At 40.0% G+C, this 21933-nt stretch overlaps 1 protein-coding gene across 3 annotated transcripts in view; it reads left to right on the forward strand.

The window, feature by feature from the left end:
• The first annotated feature begins 833 nt into the window (after positions 1-833).
• The window catches only part of tesk1b (testis associated actin remodelling kinase 1b), a 30305-nt gene continuing 9205 nt past the window's right edge, over positions 834-21933 (forward strand). Inside the window, exons 1-6 of one of the 3 annotated variants that reach the window (XM_053629522.1) lie at positions 834-1020; positions 1435-1974; positions 17284-17405; positions 19682-19730; positions 21408-21554; positions 21666-21748. In XM_053629522.1, the coding sequence (XP_053485497.1) occupies positions 1804-1974; positions 17284-17405; positions 19682-19730; positions 21408-21554; positions 21666-21748 (572 nt within the window). In that variant the 5' untranslated portion in view covers positions 834-1020; positions 1435-1803. Of the gene's footprint in view, positions 1021-1434; positions 1975-3816; positions 5172-17283; positions 17406-19681; positions 19731-21407; positions 21555-21665; positions 21749-21933 lie in introns of those variants that run through there. The other 2 variants (XM_053629521.1, XM_053629523.1) reach the window with 2 other exon arrangements.

A 21933-nucleotide genomic window follows, 5' to 3' on the forward strand; every position in this document is an offset into this window, starting at 1 on the left:
ATTACCACCTCACAGCTCCAGGGAGGCTTTCCTCCTTCCTCGTGTGGGTTTCCTCCCACACCCAAAAGCATGCTGGTAAGTAGATTCTAGTGTGTGTGTGTGTGTGTGTGTGTGTGTGTATGTATGTGTGTATGTGTGTAGTGCTCTGCAATGAACTGGCATCCGGTCCAGGGTGTGTTCCTGCTTCGTATCTAGTGTTCCTGGGATACCTTCTGGATACACCCTCACCCTGACCAGTATAAAGCACTTGCTTTGTACTTTTTAAAAAATGAATGAATTCATTTTTTAGCAACAACATATCATGTTTTTCATACTGATATCCTTTAACCAGCGGGATTTTTTTTAAACAATGCTTAGGAGAAAGCATGCCCTGTCTCCAGAATGACATTTACATTTACGGCATTGGCAGGCACCCTTATCCAGAGCAACTTACATTTATCTAATTTATACAACTGAGCAACTGAGGGTTAACGGCCTTGCTCAAGGGCCAAGAAGTGGTAGCTTGGCAGTGCTGGGGCTTGAAATCCTGACCTTCTGATCAGTAACCCAGAGCCATTAACCACTGAGCCACCACTGCCCACTGTACTTCCTGTTCTCTACAATAATAATGTATATTATGGGTGTACCACAGTTACTAGCCTGTATAGTTTGGAACACTTATCTAATGCAGAGCATTGTGGGATTTCAAGAGTGCACTATGCGAGATGTTCTACTTTACTCAACAGTGCACTGTACACAGTACTATCCTTGGCTAGGTCACGCCTTCTAGCTATTACCGCGCTTTTCCCGCAGGTAAAAAGGTCTGCTGCGTGCTTGGACACGCCCACTCGGCCAATCAGATCTCACCGCCACTTTACACTCATTTCCTGCTGTTATTGGGACAGGCAGAGCGCATGGACGCTACAGGAGCACCTAATGCGAGGTGAAAAGAAAAACGCCGCGTTTTAACCTCCAGGAGTTTCCCCCCTGTAATATTTCCCAGCTCACAGGAGGGCTACAGACGTGCAAACTGCGGACAAGGTAAAAGTCGACCGCTTATCTCATGCGGACATTACATTGTAAGCCACACCAGTGCAATTTATTATGTAGTAGGATGTTATTTGTTGCCGGGCTCGGAGTCACTGGAGCAGCTCGCGCCCCGTTCACTAACCCTCATGTATAATTAACTTTTTTTTTTCTAGTGCGCGTGCGGTCATGCTATAGCGGCGTCTCTGCGCTCTGTTTACTGCCACACACTCGACTTCATTACAAACAGACCCTTGCGGCAGCCTGATGCTTTCTGAAATGAGCCTCACTGAATATGACGCACTACCGATTATAAACTGCAGGCGAGCGTGCACGAGTCTAAAGAAGGACATGCGGTGTATGCGTGCGAGTGAGCGCGCGCGCTTGCTGGATGATTAAAGATCTGCAGTGAACTTCTCTGTTTTGCAGTGGCGCGTGCTGTCTCCCCTCCCGGCTGCAGGATCTCGGTGCAGTGAGGAATACATGTAGGTGCGGAGCGTACAACAACTCCGAAAGTCGACCTGAAGCCTTTCACAGCGGATGTTCGTGCAGGAGGCGTTCGAATCTGTAAACATCCTGCGAGTAGATCAATCAACTGTCTGCCGCGCTCTCTCTCTCTCTCTCTCTCTCTTTCTCTGTGTGTGTGTGCCCGTCCTCTCCTCTCCGATACCCAGAGAGACGTCTCTAACTGGAATTAATGCCCTCCTGCGTCACTGCATGTCCATAGCTTGTGCGAGGGCCCGACTGTCTGCGTAGCGGGAAATGTAAACACTGGCTGTGTGTCCCGGACTGAGTGAGATGAGCGGCGGGATGGAGCGCGCGGAGCCGGAAGCGGAAGGAACGCACGGGCCGCAGAGGCTTCGGCCCTCCTCATATCGCGCTCTGCGCAGCGCCGTGTCCAGTCTGGCGCGCATCGACGACTTCGTCTGCGAGAAGATCGGCTCAGGCTTCTTCTCTGAAGTATTTAAGGTACCATCACGTCCACAAACGCACTCCATCCGGTTACCTTACACTCTCTGATAAAGCTACCAAACTGTACTTTCCTTGTCACTGTGGTGGGCCTTTAACCCAGGAAAACTTTCATTTAAGGTACACATCTGGACCACTAATCTCAAAGCTCTTAAAGGCTACGTGCACTTTCCCAGCTACAAGATATCACTTTTTTATTTAACTTTTTTAAATGAAAGCTTTAGTGGCATATCAAAGGTCTAATTATGTGCCGTAAATTCACTTTAAAGCTACGCTGCATTCACATTTCCAGTTGAAATACATATTAAAGGTTCAAAACCTCCACCCTTGATGGTGATGACGATGACACCCTAGCAACAAGGAAAAGTCTGCCTACAGTTTGGCACCTTTATTTATGAGTGGGGTTTTGTACTGCTTGGCATTATGCCCTTATCAACCGCTGTCTCTGACTCATCTCCACAATAGCTGCGTTTACATGGACAACAATAATCCACTCTTAACCCGATTAAGACCTTACTTTGATTAAGAAACTACCATGTAAACAGCAATATTTACTTACCTTAATCTAATTAAGGTCATACTCGAATTAAGCTCTAATCGAATTAAGACAGGTGGAGTACTCCTGTTTTAGTCGCATTATGGACGTTTATTACAGACATGTAAACACCTTAATCACATTATGAATGTCGTGTGAGAGTTTTCACCGCATTTTGCGACAGGACACGATCACACACGGCAGTGCATATAGACGGTCCCCAAGGAATAATTTATAGACCTCCCATCAAATGTAAACAGTTGTAACTCCTAATTGAGCTCCTTCTATTGTGATGTATTCAATATTGCTTTAACTTTGTCACGTGCTCCTTTTAGTTAACCCTTTTTCTTTGTTCTTTTCTTATGTGCTCGAGTTATGCCGACATCTCGGCAAACTAGCATGCCTAAAAGTACAGACTAGCCAGAGATTCCCAAAATTTGAGAACATGTCTGTAAATAGGCTCAAAAGTTTTAAAAGTGGATGTTGAAGCTCTTGATATGAAAGCACGGCAGACCAAACCTTCTTACCAAACATTAACATATTCAATAAGTTCCAAACCATGCACTGATCTTGTAATATTTATCTGTATCTCAGCAGTTACTGGCCTGAAACGCTGGATTGGTATCAGGTCAGATTTGACACATTTCCTGATCTGATTCGCTGATGTTATGTTTTACAATGGATGCATAATTTCACGAACACAACACAGGCCTTGTACATGAACATAAGTGGCAGTGTTTTAAAGCACCCGTATCTAACCCTGGTCCTGGAGTACCCCATGTCCTGTGCATTTTAGTGTTTTTCCTTCTCTAACACCCAATTCAACTATTCAGATAATTAACGGGCCTTTCTGTGTTGAAGTGAGTGTGTTAGAGCAGGTAAAACACTAAAATGTGCAGATCCAGGGTTTCTCCAGGACGAGAGTTGGGAATCTGTGTCTTACAGAATGCTGTTATCATGCTTCTGATGTTTCGCATAATTTGGCAGCAAAATCTCGCAGGAAGCTGACTTGTTTACTTTACGGATGTCAGTGTTGGACAGGCGTCGTGTATAGGCTTATGCTCAGACCTCGGATGCAGTTCCGAGATCATGTGGATGCTTTTCATGTGTAGTTTGACACGAGTCTGCAAAAGTAAATATTTTAAGTAGGCGATTATTCATGTGAATGAATTGAGTAATGGCTTATATATATATGGCTTATATATGATATATATGATTTTTTTATATATATATATATATATATATAATATATATATATATATATATATATATATATATAATGATCCCCCCCCCCCCCCCCTATTTATTCATTTAGCAGATGCTTTTATCCAAAGCCACTTACAAATGAGAAAACACGCTTACACACTTCCATGGTTGAGGGTTCGAATTCGCGCCTTGTGTGCAGAGTTTGCCAGTACTTCGTTGGTTTCCTCCGGGTACTCCGGTTTCCTGCTATAGTCCAAATACATGCGTTGTAGGCTAATTGGCATTTCCAGATTATCCGTAATGTGTAAAATTGTGTGTGATTGTGCCCTGTGATGGGCTGGCCCCGTCCAGGGTGTCCCCTGCCTCCTGCTCCAAGCTCCCTGGGATAGGCTCCAGGCTCCCTCATGACCCTGTGTAGGATAAGCGGTACAGAAAATGGATGGATCGATGGACTTTGATAAGGAATTAGTTTTGTACATGAACCACTTTTTATACGTAAGTCGCACCAAGTCACGATGAGCTGTTGCCTCATCAGTCATTTTAGCACGCAAAACCTATCCATCCTCCAAACTTGCATTGTTTCATAGTTTTACTCAAAGTAAAAGAATGTTGAAAGTTGCATGGAAAGAAGAGAGCAGGGCTCGTGCTTCATGTTTTCTTTCAGTCATGCTTTTAAGGATCAGGAATTCGAGTTAAGTTCACGTGAACTCTGCTACAAACGACATTTATATGTTTTTTTCCGCATTCAGTGTGACCGCGCCGTCCGGCTTCTTGTTATCTTAGCAGGAAACCCGTGTGTTGCAAGTGAGATCAGTTGATCAGTTTTTTTTTTGTGGTCTTTAAAACTGCTTCATGAGTGTCGGGCTTGGAGACCGCTTTGTGAACAGCTCTATGAGGTGCTGGAGTATCAGTGCTGTTGCTGCTCCAACGCTTTCACTATTGTATTGTATTCTATCAAGAAACGGACACCTATGCACTCTTACATTATAACACGAGTGTGAGTGATGATGTGGGTGTATCAGATGAAAAGAGATAACTGATGACAAGCTATGCAGGTGCACTGAACACCGAACCTGTGTGTGTGTGTGGGTTGGTATTTGGATGTTTATGAAAGAGTGAAAGAAATATGACAAGGCATTTCCATCCACTTTCAGTTTGCTGATCTAGAATATCACATGATGACACCTTCCTGTCAATAAAACTCTGCACTGTGTAAATCACCACCATTGATGGCGTTTCAGGCCAGTGATAACCGATACTTTCATAATACCTTGTCTTTTATTCTCCTTAGCTTCAGCAGTGTAGTTCTACCAGTAACAAATACAAAAGATTAAATGTATTTGTTTTGAGTTATTGCACCATCGTTACACTGATCTTTTGTAGGATTGATGGATTTCTGCCATGGACAGACTGAGTAGTGTCGAGGTGCTTGCGCCTGCCACGACACATACTTCAGGTACTGTTTGTTTCGCAGTGTACTCCAACTCTCTGCATGCTGCCTCCCCATAGAGTTCTTCTGGCTCAGTGTTTCCTCCTTACTGGAAGAGGATTGCTTTAATAAGTGCCAACCAACCACGAAAACAAAACGTACTGTATTTTCCTCATGAAGTGCAAGATGATCTGTCCTGGATTTGGAGCAATCAGGAAAGCCTGCAGATTAACTGAGTGTTACGTTTGTGACTTAAACTGTCTCAAAGATATGCCACGATTAGTAGTAGTGTGCTGATAATTGCTTAAATGATGCATTGTGATATTCTATACACATTGCCGTTATTGTGGCTAATTAGTTATATTGTTAAACCTAATGTGTAGAACAACAAAATATGAAAAGGGGGGGGGGGACTGGTAAATTAAAACCTGATGTAAAATAATGTACTGAAATAAAAGAAAAACAGTGGATGGAGATTTGAACACAGTGTAGAAATAGTCTGAATAGTATTCCACAAAGCTCTTGTTTGTTTTTCATCACTTCAGATTTATTTTTGGGCTTAAATTAAAGAACGATCTTGAATGAACTGGATGCATTTCAGCAGTTACTGGGTAGATTAAAGGTTGCCGTTAGTGCCTGATGCACTGCTAATATGGGTCACTTCTTCTTTTTTTTTTTTTTTCTTTTTTTTTTAAAAACAACAAAAAAAAAACCCAGCAAGAGGATGACCGTAAATCTTGCGCTTTTTTTTTAACCATTTGCGAAAAAATGGCTGAAAAAGTCAGTAGAATTTTCCAAGTGTTGCAATTTAAGAATATTTTATGATCAACCAAAATGTATTTCTCCATATGTTGATACCGTTTTATCACATCTTCTATGAATACAGAATAATTTTAGAGTACACACATTGAAAAGAACCTGTAGAATAACTTTCTTGTGCTTCATGGTCGAGTCTTTACACTGAAATGTACTGCAGTGCCAGAACTGTACTACAGACCATTTTAATGAAAAAAAATATGTATTTTAGTGCATGCCAGGAAAAACAAATAACACAAAAAGCAATTTGCTTGTTTTGCCATTGTTTTTGTTTTTGAAATGAAAATGACTGAATGTAATGTACATGGACCAGCCAGCTTGGGAGTATTTAGCTAGTGAAGAGCTTCTTGATACAAGAGCCAAATAAGCTGAGAAGCAGTTAAGCCAGATAGATACATGTAAACATTATTGTTTAACACTATATAATAAACCTGGATGAATGGTTCGATGATTGTACATCATGGTATTTACAGGATGTAGTGCTTGAATCTGGTAACATGAATGTCAGCAAAATGTCTATTTCTATGAGATTTGCAGCTGGCTGAAACGAATTCAGGATTAATATATCTAAATGACTTAGTTAATGTAGATAATTAATGATATGTGAAAGCTTAGTGTAAAAACATTTCTTTGTTAATTTTGGCTAATCGTTACATAGTTCTCTGGGTTTTCAGACAGCTCGGATTTCTGTGGAAGAAGTAGTAACCGAATACAGCTCCAGCATGCACAAGTGGTTAAGATGTGTCTTCTCTCTGTGGAAAGAATCAGGTTCTGACCTAAACAAGCTGTCTGTAATTCAGCTCACACTCCGATGTTAAGTTCCTGGAGTGAGATGCTGTATGGCTGTGAGGATTTCAGCATATTTGGTGAAAATTCTGTATTTTAGTATGTTGACTCATGTAGGTCCAACCACATACTGGAACTGTATGTGGATTTGGGTTGTTGTTGTTGTTTATTTGTGTGTGACCCTGTGTTTATGACAAGTCGCTTGACAATTTTTCTTAAGTTCCAGTTAGAAACAGAAGTAGTGTTTGAGAGAGAGATTCTAGTTTTTGGCTGACAGGAGTGGAACCTGATGTGGTTCTGCTGTTGGTCCGATGTATTGTGCATTCTGAGATGCTTTTCTGATCACCATGGTTGTAAAAAGTGTTTATTTGAGTTACTATAGACTTCCTGTCAGCTCAGACCAGTCTGGTCATTCTCATCTAAACTCTCTCGTCAACAAGGTGTTTCAGCCTCCAGACCCTCAGCTCACAGGATGTTTTTTGTTTGTTGCACCACTCTGTATAAACTCTAGAGACGCGTGTGAGAAAATGCCAGGAGATCAGCAGTTTCAGAAATACTCAAACCAACCCATCTTGTACCAACAACCATGCCATGGTTGAAGTCACTGAGATCACACCTTTTCCCCATTCTGATGTTTAATGTGAACATTAACTGAAGCTCTTGACCTGTACAATATCAGTATGATTTTATGCACTGTGCTGCGGCCACATGATTGGCTGATTGGATAACCGTACAAGTGAGCAGGTGTTCCTATTAAAGTGGACAGTGTATATGTGTGTGTGTGTGTGTATGTATATATATATATATATATATATATATATATATATATATATATATATATATATATATATATATATATATATAAAATAGCTTGTTTTATTTACATGTTACGTGCTCCGCTTCATACTAGCTTTGTTGGCAGATTCGCAAAGTAAGCTAGCTGTGTGAGTTCCATACACTCACCAACGATCTCTGCTCCTTTATTCCAAGCACCATTTCTTTTTGTAATGTCTCTCTACGCATTTAATGAGATAAAACCAGGATCAGACCAAACCACAGTTCTAAGTTTTTATTGCATTTTTGTGTGTTAAACAGCAAGTAGGAACCAAAGTAGTGAGGAACTGTGGAAATGTTCGACCACATGCTCTGTATGATTCAATAACATTTTGTGTACATATTGACACACAAAATTGCTCCTTTTAATCTGTCTACAGAAAAGGAAATCACTAGCAATAATAACGAGCAAATCTACACTTAAACTAAATAAAATGAAAAAAGGCTGAGTTTCAAATGAAAACAAGAGAACAAACAATTGAAGCTCATTAAAATAATCATAACTTTATTAACATTCAGTGTGTTTACATGGACAAAAATAATCCACTCTTAACCCGATTAATACTCTAATTAAGAAACTACCATGTAAACAGTAATTTTTAATTACCTTAATCTAGGGATGTCACGAGAACCGATACTTCGGTACCAAGTCGGTACCAACATTCTTAAAACGTGACGGTACTTGTTTTTCGGCATTTCCGTTGGTACCGATTGTACTGAAAGTACCCAGGTTGCGATTCTTCCGGACCTGATGGGGGAAGCAAATACTCGCAAGTGTTTTAGTCGGTCCACAAGTGGTGAAGAAGAAAAGGAACGCCTACAAGCACATGGGAAAAACTACAGAAGATTAGCTTAGCTTAACAAGTTTAGCTCCGTCCCAACTCGTTGAGAGGAAAAGAGAGGAAAGCTAGTATCGGTTTCTGGTGTGAAACCGACGCTATCGTTCATTTCGAACAAAGCGAGGAAACACCTGGAATTTGGCGAAGCACCTGAAAGACGGTTTATATTATGTTTGTTTGAGGCAGCTGGCGTTGTGGCCGTGAAACCAGCTAACGTTATGCTCCGTGTAATGTTAGCGATAGCCAGTTATTTGTTAAGACGCTAATACATTGCAGTGTTATAAACTACCCCCGAATGGGCCACCATGCATCGCCATTCAGCCCGTGTCCTGTCAGCTAAATGTATCCTAATGTCACTTATAATTATTCACATGTTCATGCTTTTAATAAATCTTTTTGGCCTGCCACCATATCAGTGAATTTAAACTAATGCTTGTATTCAGAGTATAAGGTGCATGCGTGTGTGTGTGTGTGTGTGTGTGTGTGTGTGGGTGGGTGGGTGGGTGGGTGGGTGTGCGTGCGCGCGCTCGTTTAGGAGTGCTCGTCCACTCATTATCAGACAGTGTTTGATAACTAACAGACAGACAGTGGTCAGGGTCTGTGTATGTTGCATTCATTTTTTACATTTTTTTGCATTGAAATGAAACGTGTAAACAAGATGATCAATAGTATTCCAGAAAGCTCTTGTATTTCTCATTTGTTTGTTTTTCATAACTTTTTTATTTATTTATTTATTTTGGGAAGCTTTCAAAACAACGTTTAAGCTGTTCTATAGAAAACTACAAGCAAAATAAAAACTGATAAACCCGCTCTTAAAAACCCACAAAAAGACTGCATTTCGAACAACATTTCTTTCAGAGCCTCAGTAAAGTGTGTGTTCGGGGGTTAAAGTGGGTCAGTGCTGTGTGCTGGGCTTGTGCCAGTCCAGAAAAGTGACAGGTTTGTGGAAGACGAGTTCCTGCGCTGCTCCACACAAGCGAGCGGTCAGCTTCCTGCTCCAGCCTGCATGACTCTGCTTTTGTTAACTATAGATCCAGCAGTGTGTAGCAGGGAATTTTGCTGGTAGGGGAAAATATCGCAATCCCATTAGTCACGTGTCCGTGGCAGGAGCCTGGTCAATTCCATTGGTTGAAGATGTGTTGTGTTTGGAGATTTGAGATTGGAGCAGAGTTTTGAGGTTTTAAAAATATTTGTGGGCTAGTTTTGACACGAGTTGCAGAGGTTTTTTCCCCCCTTTCGGTGTCACTGTCTGTTGGTCTCTTTCTCTCTCGTCTGGGCTTGCACTGCTAGTGGTGCAGAAAAGGAGTGCGTGTGTGGGTGTGTGTGTTTTATACAATTTCAGTGTAGTGTTTCCGTGCTTTGTGTTTGACTTGTTTCTGCATGTTGTGTACTAGGTGTGTGGGGGTGTGTCACTGGTAGGAACGCTTTAGGGTAGTGGTAAGGGATTCTCCAACTTTTTATCAACTGGGTCTTGACTGTAGCCAGAAATAAGTCTCACAAGCTGCATACCCAAATCACTGCATTATTTCTGCTTTAGTCAGTTTTATTATCTGATTTAATGCAACACTTGCATCATTGGGATACATGATCGTATCCACGTCCAGCTCTATAGTGTGTCGGAGCACGACGACGATAAGACTTCATCTTCAAGTCTATCAGATGTGCACGGAAACAGAGCTTGAAGCAGCATATTGCAGATGAAGTGCATTCAGAGAAGCATGTTGATGCAAATTCTTTCCCTCATCGCCGATGTTTCAGATGCGTTTAGTGTGTTTTGCATGTGTTTCGTTAGTAGAGCCTTCTGCAGTAACTTGACCTTAAAGCTAGGCTCCCATACGCAAGTCAAAGCATTTTTTTTTCTCTCCTGAAAATCTGATCACGGAAAAACATTTCTTTATAAATTCAAAGAACATTCACTTCTGTTGTGGGTTTTACCTTATTTATTTATTTATTTATTTATTTATTTATTTATTTATTGTATAATTGAAGACAGCAACTGCATGTTAAGTTGTATTTAAAATGATTGCACATGTTCATGTCACAGGCTGCAAGTTGCCTTAAGGACAGATCTGCTTATAGAGTCTCAACTAGCACATACAAGTAATTGAAGACCACAATGAAAAAACGATCAGAGTCACAAAACTGTATTTTTGGAGTTGTGCGTCCACGGCAGTTGCTTGAGCATTGAAGAATGGTCTCATAAATGTACTTGGATGATGGAAAGATCAGGGTCACAGAATTTTCCATTTAAAATAAAGGCATGCTATGGAAAAATGATCACAGTCCAGTCACATGACCGAAATCAGCCAATAGGCTTTGAGTAATGGCGGTCGCCCAGCTGAGGGAATTTCATTGTTAACTTACTGTCAGATTTCTTCAACATCTCATTAGTAATGGCTCTAATATTAATATAATAATATAACAATAATATTAATAATTCTTAATTAATTAATACTGTTCAAGTTGAGATTGATGTATAATGTCTATTCTGTGAGTTTTCAGTATTTAAGTGACATTGTTGAAATTAGTATAAGTTCATCACTGTATTACTGTGAATACCCACGAAAGAAAGATCAGAGTCTGCGCAAGCATTTTTTCATGCTTCAGTGAACACAATGTAAACAATGATGGCTGATAACTTTTGGTGTCTTCATAAAGACTATGAATGGGTCTAGACTATGGGTCTCGAGATTTTCTCTGTTCTCAATTATTATGACATAAGAACGTTCTGAACTTTTAAATTCAAATTCTGGAATTCAAGCACAGTGTGACTCTGATCGTTTTATCATTGGTATCATTTATATTTTATTTGTGATCAGCTCATTCAGTAAATGAAATTTATATAACCTACAAAACTGGTACGTGGATTTCATTTAATTTCTTCATTGATTAGATGAACTTTGGTTAATGCAGGTGTTGATTTATTTATTTTTATTATTAAAAAAAAAATAGATCAGTGAATACAAATGTTACTTCTATGAGGCCCTGCATTCACATTAGCAAATGTAAGGTCGCTTTTGTTTGTAGATCACAGTGGTTTAAGTATTAGTAGTGGTAGTATAAGCAGTAGTTGACGTAGCTGAAATTAAATACTACACTAATCTGTGTGAAGAACTTGTTGTTTGATTTACATGCGCTAGGCTTTGTACTAGCTTTGTTGGCAGATTAGCAAAGCAAGCTAACTGCACTAGCCAGAGGCAACAACAGTCTCTGCTACTTCCTTCCAAGCTTTATTTGTCTTTTGTAATGCGTGTGTACACATTTAATGACGGGTCGTACATGTGAGGCGAGCATGAAATCAGTTATAAGTTAACTAATGTGTTCAATAAAGTCAGTTGAAGGGACCTTTTAATGTAACGTGTTTTCGATCGTAGTAAATAGTCATAGCACTCGTCGACCTTTTTCCAGGTCTGGTGCTTTCCAAACAAGGTGAGACTTTAAGCTTCTGTAAACTGTAGTTTAATCTCATGTTGCACAGAAAAATCTACAAATCTGTACGCAGGTATGCTAAACCTGTGATGGTGACATTTATATATACTAAATGAGCCAAACGGAGGCCTGAGTCTAACAGAGGTCTCTGTAAAGGTGCATTAGAGTCTGGTGTGTTCTTTCAGAGCGGGAGATTAACTGTGTAGTATGACTGGTCAGCAGGAGTAGGGCCAGAAATCTGTGTTTGAACTGGAGTGTGTGAGTGTTACTGTAGATGTTTGCATTACTCCACCCTTGGCCTAAAAGAGCATGTACACACACACACACACACACACACACACACACACACACTCACTGTACTGTAATTGGCAATATGTTTACAGTGACTGTGTGTGGGTGTGATGCACTCAGGATTAGACTAAACAGTCTGGAGTAGCAATATGAGAACATTCCTGATGGAGCTGTGTGTAATCTACATGTAGACACTTAGTGTTTGGACATTCACAGATGGGGTGTGTGTGTGTGTGTGTGTTTTAAAAACTCTTATGTCCAAGTGTGCGTCTATCCCTGTGTCTAACCCTAGTAATAGTATCATCTGTCACAGGGTGCTTTACTCTTTAAGAAGGAGGCAGCCTTATTCTCTTTTAAGTCAGACCTTAAAGTGAAGTGGATTATGAGTTTGAGATATTAGGCAATTTAGAACTCAATAGAGACATAAGATTGTGTACATGCTAGCAATGGGGAGTATGGATGGGCAAAACTGTAAGCAATAAAACATGCATGGTTTTACTAGAAAGTCATCAATACCCGGGTGGTGTGATGAATCTCGTCACAAAGTGGAGTTACTATCACCACCATCCTGAAGTGATTCATTCCTTTAATACTCCAGAAATTTCTCAGCAGTTTAATGTATTTTTAAGAACGTTTTTAGTTTAATGTTGTGGAATGCCCACTAGACAGGTTAGTTTCTGTTATCACTTGTGTTATAGCAGCTTTAGACAGTTGTTCCAGCCAGTGGCTTGTTCATGTGAGTAACGATGCATTTTGTCACTGTTATAAAATTTATCTTGACCTGATATTGAGAGATTGATAACACATCGTCCCATTGCCCACTATATCTTGGATCATGTTCTTCTTGTTCTCTCGCCACTATTTTATTGCACAGATGTGACCTTTTCCTCACTACAGCCTGGACTTTATGACGTGTGTGTGTGTGTGTGTGTGTGTGTGTGTGTGTGTGTGTGTGTGTGTGTGTGTGTGTGTGAGTGAGTGAGCAAGGCCGGCAGCCAGGCAATCAGACTTCAAAGGATTGGTGGATGTTCTCAGATGCACACTGCAAGGTTTGGAGATGATCAGGTTCATGTCAGTCTAGGGCTGGGTGATATGACAATATAATGTAGATATTTTGTGGCATGGATTGCACAAGATGCTGGAAACGTTCCTTTGAGATTCTGGTCCATGTTGACATGATTGCATCATGCAGTTCTTACAGATTTTTCAGGGGGTCTTTCCTGCTGTGAATCTCCCGTCCTACCACATCCAAAAGGTGTTCTATAATGCCATGCTTTAGCTTTATTTCTTCAGTGATCTGCAGTCATATATGTGATTCAAGGGCGGCTGTGGCTCAGGTGGTACAGCGGGTTGTCCACTAATCACAGGGTTGGCAGTTCAATTTCTGGCCCACCTGCCTCCACATGCCAAAGTGTCCTTGGGCAAGACACTGAACTCCAGGTTGCTCCCGATGGCAGGCTAGCGCCTTGCATGGCAGCTCTACTGCCATTGGTGTGTGTTTGTGTGTGAATAGGTGAATGAGAAACAGTGTAAAGTGCTTTGTAGAACAACTAATGTTAAAAGATACTATATAAGTGCAGACCATTTACCATCCTTAAATTGGAATGAAATGATAAAACATGATCATTTCAATAGTAACGCCAAAGTCCTTAACTGTAACCTTTTGGTGTCACAGACTAGATGTCAAGCTTTACGGTGAAATTCAGCAACGTTACAATTCCAGGCAGACCTGATATTCAATATCAGTAATTTAGGTTGATCAGAATTTTAATGCCATTTTTATTGATCCAAGTGTTTATATCTTATTATATTTTCATTATGAGTAGCTGTGCCATTGAATTTGACCAAAACTGTATTAAAGAATTATTATTGTAGATCACCAGTATAGAATTGAAAGCTAATGTTATGTGAATTAGATGGATGGATATAAGAAAAGAGTAGTAAGGGACCTAAAACAAAACCTTGTTGGACATCATACTGCGTTTACTTGGGATTTAAAGCACCTCAGTTAAATAACAAACATTGTGACATGGGTAATAACAGCCCGAATCACATGTTCATATCAGGACAGATTTCATAGGGGCTCAGTAGTTTGTAAACAAGTGTAATATCAGATTGAAAAAATGAAGTGAAACTAATTGTTCAGTAAGTGAAGAGAATGTCCAGATGCCTTTGTACATAAACACTTTATTCAGGATCAGATATATAGTATTTGCCATCATATGGTTTATGCCCTGTGATAGACTGGCATCCCAGTCGGACATGTGTTCCTGTTTTGCACCGAGTGCCCAAGATGGGATAGAAGATATGGAATTGTTGCATGAAATGGCAGGATTTTTAGTCATGAGAGATATGTAACAGCTGATGTCTTCATAGATTGCACTGCAGGTGTAGTAGTAAAGGTGAGTGTGTGTCCCTGGAGATTCTGCTGAGTTTTGCTCATACCTGACTCCTGGGGTCCTGAGGACATTTATAACCTGCTTTTGCTGTAAATTACTGGGCCATTGAATAGGAGAAGTGAGAGAAACTTCTGCCATTCTATCTTCAGGCTGGGGTGTGTGTTGTGTTGTGTTGAGTGTTCTTTCGGAAAATAAAAGGCTACACAACCTCGCACAGTCACGTTGTCCATGCACACGACGGGAAAAGGAGGATGTTGATTCTGAGTCACGTGTGCGAGTTATAGACACACGCGCACACACACACACAGCACTGTCACCTTAACAACTAGATTGTTTAAATAAGTATGTTTACAATGGGAGAAGAAAAGCGTAATAAACTCTTTCCCTATAAAGAAGGCTTTAGTTAAAATTTGGGGTTTTTTCCCCCTGCCTCTAACATGCTTTGAGATCTCAACTTATGAAACCATAAATATTTCACTGTAATTATTTGAAAATGTTTTTATTAACCTCATAAATTTCCTGCAAATATCATTGTGTGTAAAGAGCCAGTTTACAACCCCAATTCCGAAAAAGTTGGGACGGTATGGAAAATGCAAAAAAAAAAAAAAGCACAGTGTATCATTTGATCATTCGGTTCACCCTGTACTATATTGAAAACACATTAACAACACATTATTTTATGTTTTACTTTGTGAATGAAAATATACACTCATTTTAAATCTGATGATTGCAACACACTCCAAAATAGTTTACTGCTGTGTAACATCACCTTTTCTTTTAATAACACTTATTAAGTGTTTGGACGCTGAAGACACCAGTTGGTTAAGTTTAGCAAGAGGAATTTTCCCCCATTCATCCATTATGTATTTCTTCAGCTGCAAAACCTGTACAGGGTCTTTGTTGCCTTATTTTGTACTTCATAATGCGCCAAACGTTCTCAATAGGAGACAGGTTAGGACTGCAGGCAGGCCATGCTAGCACCTGCACTCTCTGCTTATGCAACCATGCGTTTGTAATCCGGGCAGAATGTGGTTTGTCCTGCTCTGGATGGCAGCATATGTCGCTCCAAAATGTGTACATATCTTTCTGCATTAATGATGCCCTCAAAGAGGTGCCATGCCATGTGCACTGACACACCCCCATACCATGACAGACGCTGGCTTTTGGACCTGATGCTGATAACAGCTTGGATGGTCCTTTTCCTCTTTGGCCCGGAGAACACTGTGGCTGTTTTGTCCAAAAACTATATGACGTCTGAGGGATCGGCGCTCACGCGCATTTAGAAGTGGCTTTTGGCCTTGCCCTTTACGCACCGAAATTTGACCGGATTCCTTTAATCTTTTTAATTATATTGTGCACTATAGAAGGTGAAATACCCCAGCTCCTACCCATTTGTATTTGGGGAACGTTGTTCTCAAAGTGTTTGGATTATTCACTGATCATCTGTTGGCAGATTTCCGAGCCTCGACCCATCCTTGCTCTTGAAGGACTAGGCCTTTTTTGGAGGCTCCTTATATACTATGATTAAACGATTGCCTCACCTGTTTCACTTCACCACCTTATTTCAACTGGTCACATCGCTATTAGTCCTAAATCGCCCCTGTCCCAACTTTTTTGGAATGTGTTGCATGCATCAATTTCAAAATAAACATTTATCTTAAAAAAACAAGCAAACTACTATGCAGTTGATTAGGTAAAACATCAAATGCCTTGTGTTTGGTTTTTATTGTATACATACAAGTCAAAATACCTTTACAAATCACTCCTCTGCGTTTATATTAGCATTTTCCATACTGTCCCAACTTTTTGGAATTGGGGTTGTAATAAACACAATGGTAAAAACAGTCAGTCTGCTTAAAGATGTCTAAAACCTTGCTAGCTGAGTGTAATTTCCTTACACGGTGAATGCCGTGCTCTGATCAGGGTGTGAGATGGTTATGTGATGTAGTGAAACAAAACAAATCCCAATCATTTCAGTTTATAATCAGAAACTGGATGTCAAAATGCCCAGTGTTCCTGCTCCACAGTCAGAATTAAAGCTTTAAATGTGATTTTTCTTTCTTTTGACTTTTGGAGTAACATAAAAACATCAGAATTACACTATGTGAAGAATTTCCCAGGCTGCTGCACGTTTATGAATAAAGACACCCAGTGTTCCGTCTCCAGATTAAAGCTAGTGTGAACTTGCATGCTAGATGAGCACTGACGTTCTGAAATTTTCGAATCAGATCCTGGTACTTTTATTATTTTATTTTGTTTTTTGTGCGGGCCAAATCAAGAACTGGATTTAGCCCCTGTGTGGAGAGTGAAACAATCGCTGTGCATTTATTGGCTGTGTGTGGCTTTTTTAATGAGAGCAATTGTACTGATGAGATGCAAAATGAATGCCAGAAGACACATCTGTTGGTAAAGAGCATAATAATACAATAATACTGCCAGTTTGTTTGTTTGTTTGTTTGTTTATTTATTTATTTGTAAATTATTACTTATTGATTTGGATGCTTGGTTAATTTCTGTGGTTCTGTCAAACTTCAGTGCTTTTCCCCAGATGGTCTGTCTGAGGACTGCCTCTCTTTGATGTTTGTAATAGTGTGTGTGTGTGTGTGTGTGTGTGTGTGTGTGTGTGTGTGTGCGTGTGTGTGTCCGTGTCCGTGTCCAGCTGCAATAGACATCAATGGACACTTCAAAGTGTCTGTCTGTGACAGGAAGCCTCAGTCCAATTCCTTTCTCTCTTTCTCTCTCTAGGTGAAACACAGGATTACTGGGCAGGTCATGGCGCTGAAGATGAACACTATGGCCAGTAACCGGGCCAACATGTTGAAAGAGGTGCAGCTCATGAACCGTCTCAGCCACCCCAACATCCTCAGGTTCATCCACCACACACTGTGCTGCATCTAGAAATGATTACTGAAAATCCTTGAAAATACTTTACAAAGTCCATTTATTTTGGGAAAAATAAAGTATTTTCACGATGATAAGCCAGGCTGCTAGCTATCACTAAAGAGTTCTGTACTTTTCATCACTAAATGTGGATAAGAACAGCCCACTTTAACAGAATTAGGCCATTTGATTGACGTTGCTATTGGGCTAGAGCAGAGCTTCTCAACCTTTTGTAACTAAAGCACCCCCCCCCCCCCCCATCATGTGGCATGTAAAAAATCTAGATTAGGTGTATGTATGTATATGTATAATATATATATATATATATATATATATATATATATATATATATATATATATATATATATATATATATATATATATAAACCTAATCTAGATAGATAGAGGTTTTTTTAGTTGTCTTTTTGTACTTTTAAAAATTACTTTTAAGAATTTTTATGATTTAAAAAAAAAAAAACTTTTATGACTTTTATAAAACTATTCAACATACAGGTATGGAACATGAATAAAGGCAGGTTAAGCTCCGCCTCTCCCCAGCAAAAAGAAAATACAGAGGGAGAGGGAACGCAGGGTTTTTCATTTATGCACATTCTATTTGAAAAGCAATAAAATACACAATTGATGCCCTGTCTGTGTGGGGGTTTTCTCTTCTTTTTTCTTTTGTTTTTTTCTTAAACAATTTGCGCCCCTCTTCTGATCTCTCCGCCCCCCAGGTTGAGAACCACTGTGCTAGAGAAAAGATTGTCATGCAATAACATTGGTGCTGTTTAACTTTTTCAGACTATGGCTTGGTATGACTTATTCTAGTTTAGTATTGTCTCCTTTTTGTTACCTGATTATTTAGCTGAAGCTTTCTACAGAGCCGTTTTAACTGTGCTGTCCGGTCTGGAAAATGTGAACACTGTTTGTCTGATCTTTCCATGCATCAGGAGTATATTCAGATAAAATGCAAGTGAAAGTGTTGCAGGGTTCAGATTTAAATCTAATCACATAAACTAAGTCAGAAGGTCTGAGATACATTTAGCCTGATGTTATGCAACTCTAAATACATCTGTTTCCCTAAGCCACGTAAACCAGCCAAGCACTCTTCCAGTACATTACGTCATAACGCATGAAGTTCACGAAATCTGCCTTGTTTTCAGGAAAGAGAATTCATACATCGTACAAACATGATCATGTTCAATGCAACGATCATGTTTTGCCTAAAGCAACTAGAAACAAGGAACCCCATTGGACATTGGTAATCAAGTCTGATTTGCTGATTTGCATATTACACACGGTCAGTAATGAGATTTCAAGCGCATTTGACTAGAACTATAAATGTATGCGGCTGAAATCTGATCAGCAGCCAAGCCAGATACAGGACACACGGAAATGGAGGCAGTCCATATTTATAAATTGGTTATGTTGTAATGCGTTTAATGCAGAAAATCTGTAAGGACATTTATTTGTCTGATCTCTCGCACTAGTATGCGAATTTCCATTAGTAGTCCATCTATACAAAGTGGTTATATAAAATGTTTGATACTGAAACCCAATAATATTTATTTGTCTGATCTCTCACACCATTATGCAAATTTTCACTGGTGTGGCAGTGGTATTTTCCATTTTATGTTAGCTCTACTTTCCCATAATCTCTGTGTAACTGCTGGAGTAGCACACCTACGGTGTACACTAAAATTGTTGTGACAAAAAACCCTTTTGTGACAACAATCAGACTAATGCAAAAATAATATATGAAATTCTCCACTTTATTCACTAGAACGCTGCATATAGCAAACAAAATAACTTGTTCTATAGAGCAGAAAATGCTGTTTGTTTGCGTTTGTTTGTTTGTTTATTTATTTATTTATGTGAACACATCATTTTCTGCAGATTTTCTCTATAAAAATCAGCCATCTCTAAGTATTTATCCCCTGTATGTACTGGTGGTGAGGGTGACATGACACATTCTTCACTCACTGTGTTGAGCATTAAGAGTTGGAATCCTGCCAGGCAGATACGCAGATACGCCAGCTAATATCCATACTGATGGAACTGCCTTAAGATAACATTTAACTCGGGTTGGAAATGTTTTGTTCCCGTAACCTGCTACAGCTTGTGTTTTGTTCACACACCCACATCATCTTTGTGGTTCTTCTTGCAAGAACATGTTGTAGGTATTCTTGTTCTAATGAATATTTCTGTGTGTGTGTGTGTGTGTGTGTGTGTGTGTGTGTGTGTGTGTGTGTTTTCTTCTCAGGTTTGTGGGAGTGTGTGTACACGAGGGACACCTCCATGCTCTCACAGAGGTACTGTCTGATTGTTGATTTCACCCATCACACTTCCATACTGAATCGGTACACAGTGGAAAACCAAAGCAGTGCTCTATTTTCACACACGACATTTTTTTTTTTTTTAAATGACAGCTTGAAGATTATGACGTGCCATAAAATTTCAGCGTAAAAGGTTCAGTTTGTTGTTGTTTAGATCTCTCTGCTGTACCAGCTTTCTGCAGTTCCTAATGGAATATTGGCTGCTTCCCAGTAACTGCCTCGAGTCTCTTGAGCCTACAGTTTTCAGCATGTTGCCTCCACCTTTAAAGACCCAAGTGTTTTTTTAGGAAAAACTCGATGGGAGGGTACTCGGGTGCTTCCTACCTGCGAGCATTTGATCATCTTTGAAACAGTGCCCATTAATAAAGTTGATATACTTGAACAAAACCACAAGGAAAATTAGCTTTTACAGTCATTTATTCAACAGAAATATCAATATATGTGATATTCTTCCTGGAAAAAGTAAGTACACCCTTGGCTTCAGAAGCTAGTATTGCCCCTTTTAGCAGAAATAACTTCTTGTAGGCATTTTGCATAATTGTCCACCAGGCTTGCTGGAATTTTTGACCACTCTTCCATACAATATTCTTTCATTTGCAAGATCTTTGAGGGTTTTCTTGCATGTTCTGCCCGTTTCAAATCCCCCCAGAACATTTCAATGAGATTCAAATCCGGGCTTTGACTAGGCCATTCAATAACCCTCCATTTTTATTCTTTTTGAGTCATTCCTTGGTGGATTTGCCAGTGTGCTTAAGATCATTATCCTCTAGAAAGTTCCTCTTTCGGTTCAACTTCAGCTTTCGGACAGATGGCCTCACATTATCTTCAAGCACTCTTTGATATGATTCAGAATTCATGGTTGAATCAATGAATGTAAGCTGTCCGGTCCCTGAGGCAGCGAAGCAACCCCAAACCATAACATTTCCACCACTGTGCATCACAGTTGGTATGAGGTGCTTCTCCTGAAAAGCTGTCTTTAGTCTGTGCCAAACATGCCTGCTGTTACTGTGGCCAAACAACTCTATCTTTGATTCGTCTGTCCAGAGCACATTATTCCAAAAGGCTTTACCTATATGCTCATTGGCATACAAATGTTCTTTGTAGAGAGTTATTTATGGACACTTTTGGGACACCCTGCGTATGTGCAAGAGCATCACAGACCCATTGGACAGCTGGTGTCTAAGTACAAACTTAATTCGTAGGAATTTCACTATGGTATGCAGCAATCCAACAGCTTGATCTGAGCGTGACATTCACTGTCTGAGGAAATCGCACTTAGTTAGACTTCTTTCGGAAGATTCTTTGAAGTAAGGGATGTTCTGCCTCACAACTAGGCACCAAATCAAGTTGCTTTAAAGTGGTGCTTATTTGGGAAATAAGTTAATGTCTCTGTCCTTGTTTCCTTACGTCACATCTTCAGAGGGAGGACCAGAGACACGAGGATGGAAAGCAAGAACAGGAAAATAGAAAACACTATGAAAGAAATTAGTAGCACTCAATGATACCACTTTGCCTTCCCTTAACCCATCTACCATCTCTGTTAAAATTACATGAACAGTATGAGTAGTTCTTGATGGGTAAAGGAGCAGAGCTGAGATATCGAGCTGGATTGATATTTTTCTTCACATCTGTGTGCATCTTTCCTTTGTGTAGTATATTAATGGTGGAAACCTGGAGCAGCTGTTGGACAGTGATGTGTTCCTGTCATGGGCGGTGAGGATGGGCCTCGGCCTGGACATCGCACGAGGACTGCAGTACCTCCACAGCAAGGGTATATTCCACAGAGATCTCACCTCAAAGGTATGCTCACGCGCACATACAAAACAAACAGTATATGGCGTGTGCACAGCCAAATGTTAATGTATATTTATCTCTGTGTGTGTGTGTGTGTGTGTGTGTGTGTGTGTGTAGAATTGTCTGGTGAGTTGGGAGAATGGCGTTTGCACTGCTGTTGTTGGAGACTTTGGCCTGGCAGAGAAAATTCCGGACAATAGGTCAGTCACTTCCTCTCAGAACTTCATCAGTGTACTGTGTCTCTCCATTTAACATCTCATACTTCAAACATCTTTTTCCAGGAGTCATGCATTCTACCTTATGAAAAATCTACATTTTAGCTGTGTACCAGAACATTCACTCAGCCTTCTTATCTGAACACATTGACCCTTATAAAACACGTGGG

Source organism: Ictalurus furcatus, chromosome 7 (genome assembly GCF_023375685.1).
Source record: "Ictalurus furcatus strain D&B chromosome 7, Billie_1.0, whole genome shotgun sequence".
In the NCBI taxonomy this organism is placed as follows: domain Eukaryota; kingdom Metazoa; phylum Chordata; class Actinopteri; order Siluriformes; family Ictaluridae; genus Ictalurus; species Ictalurus furcatus.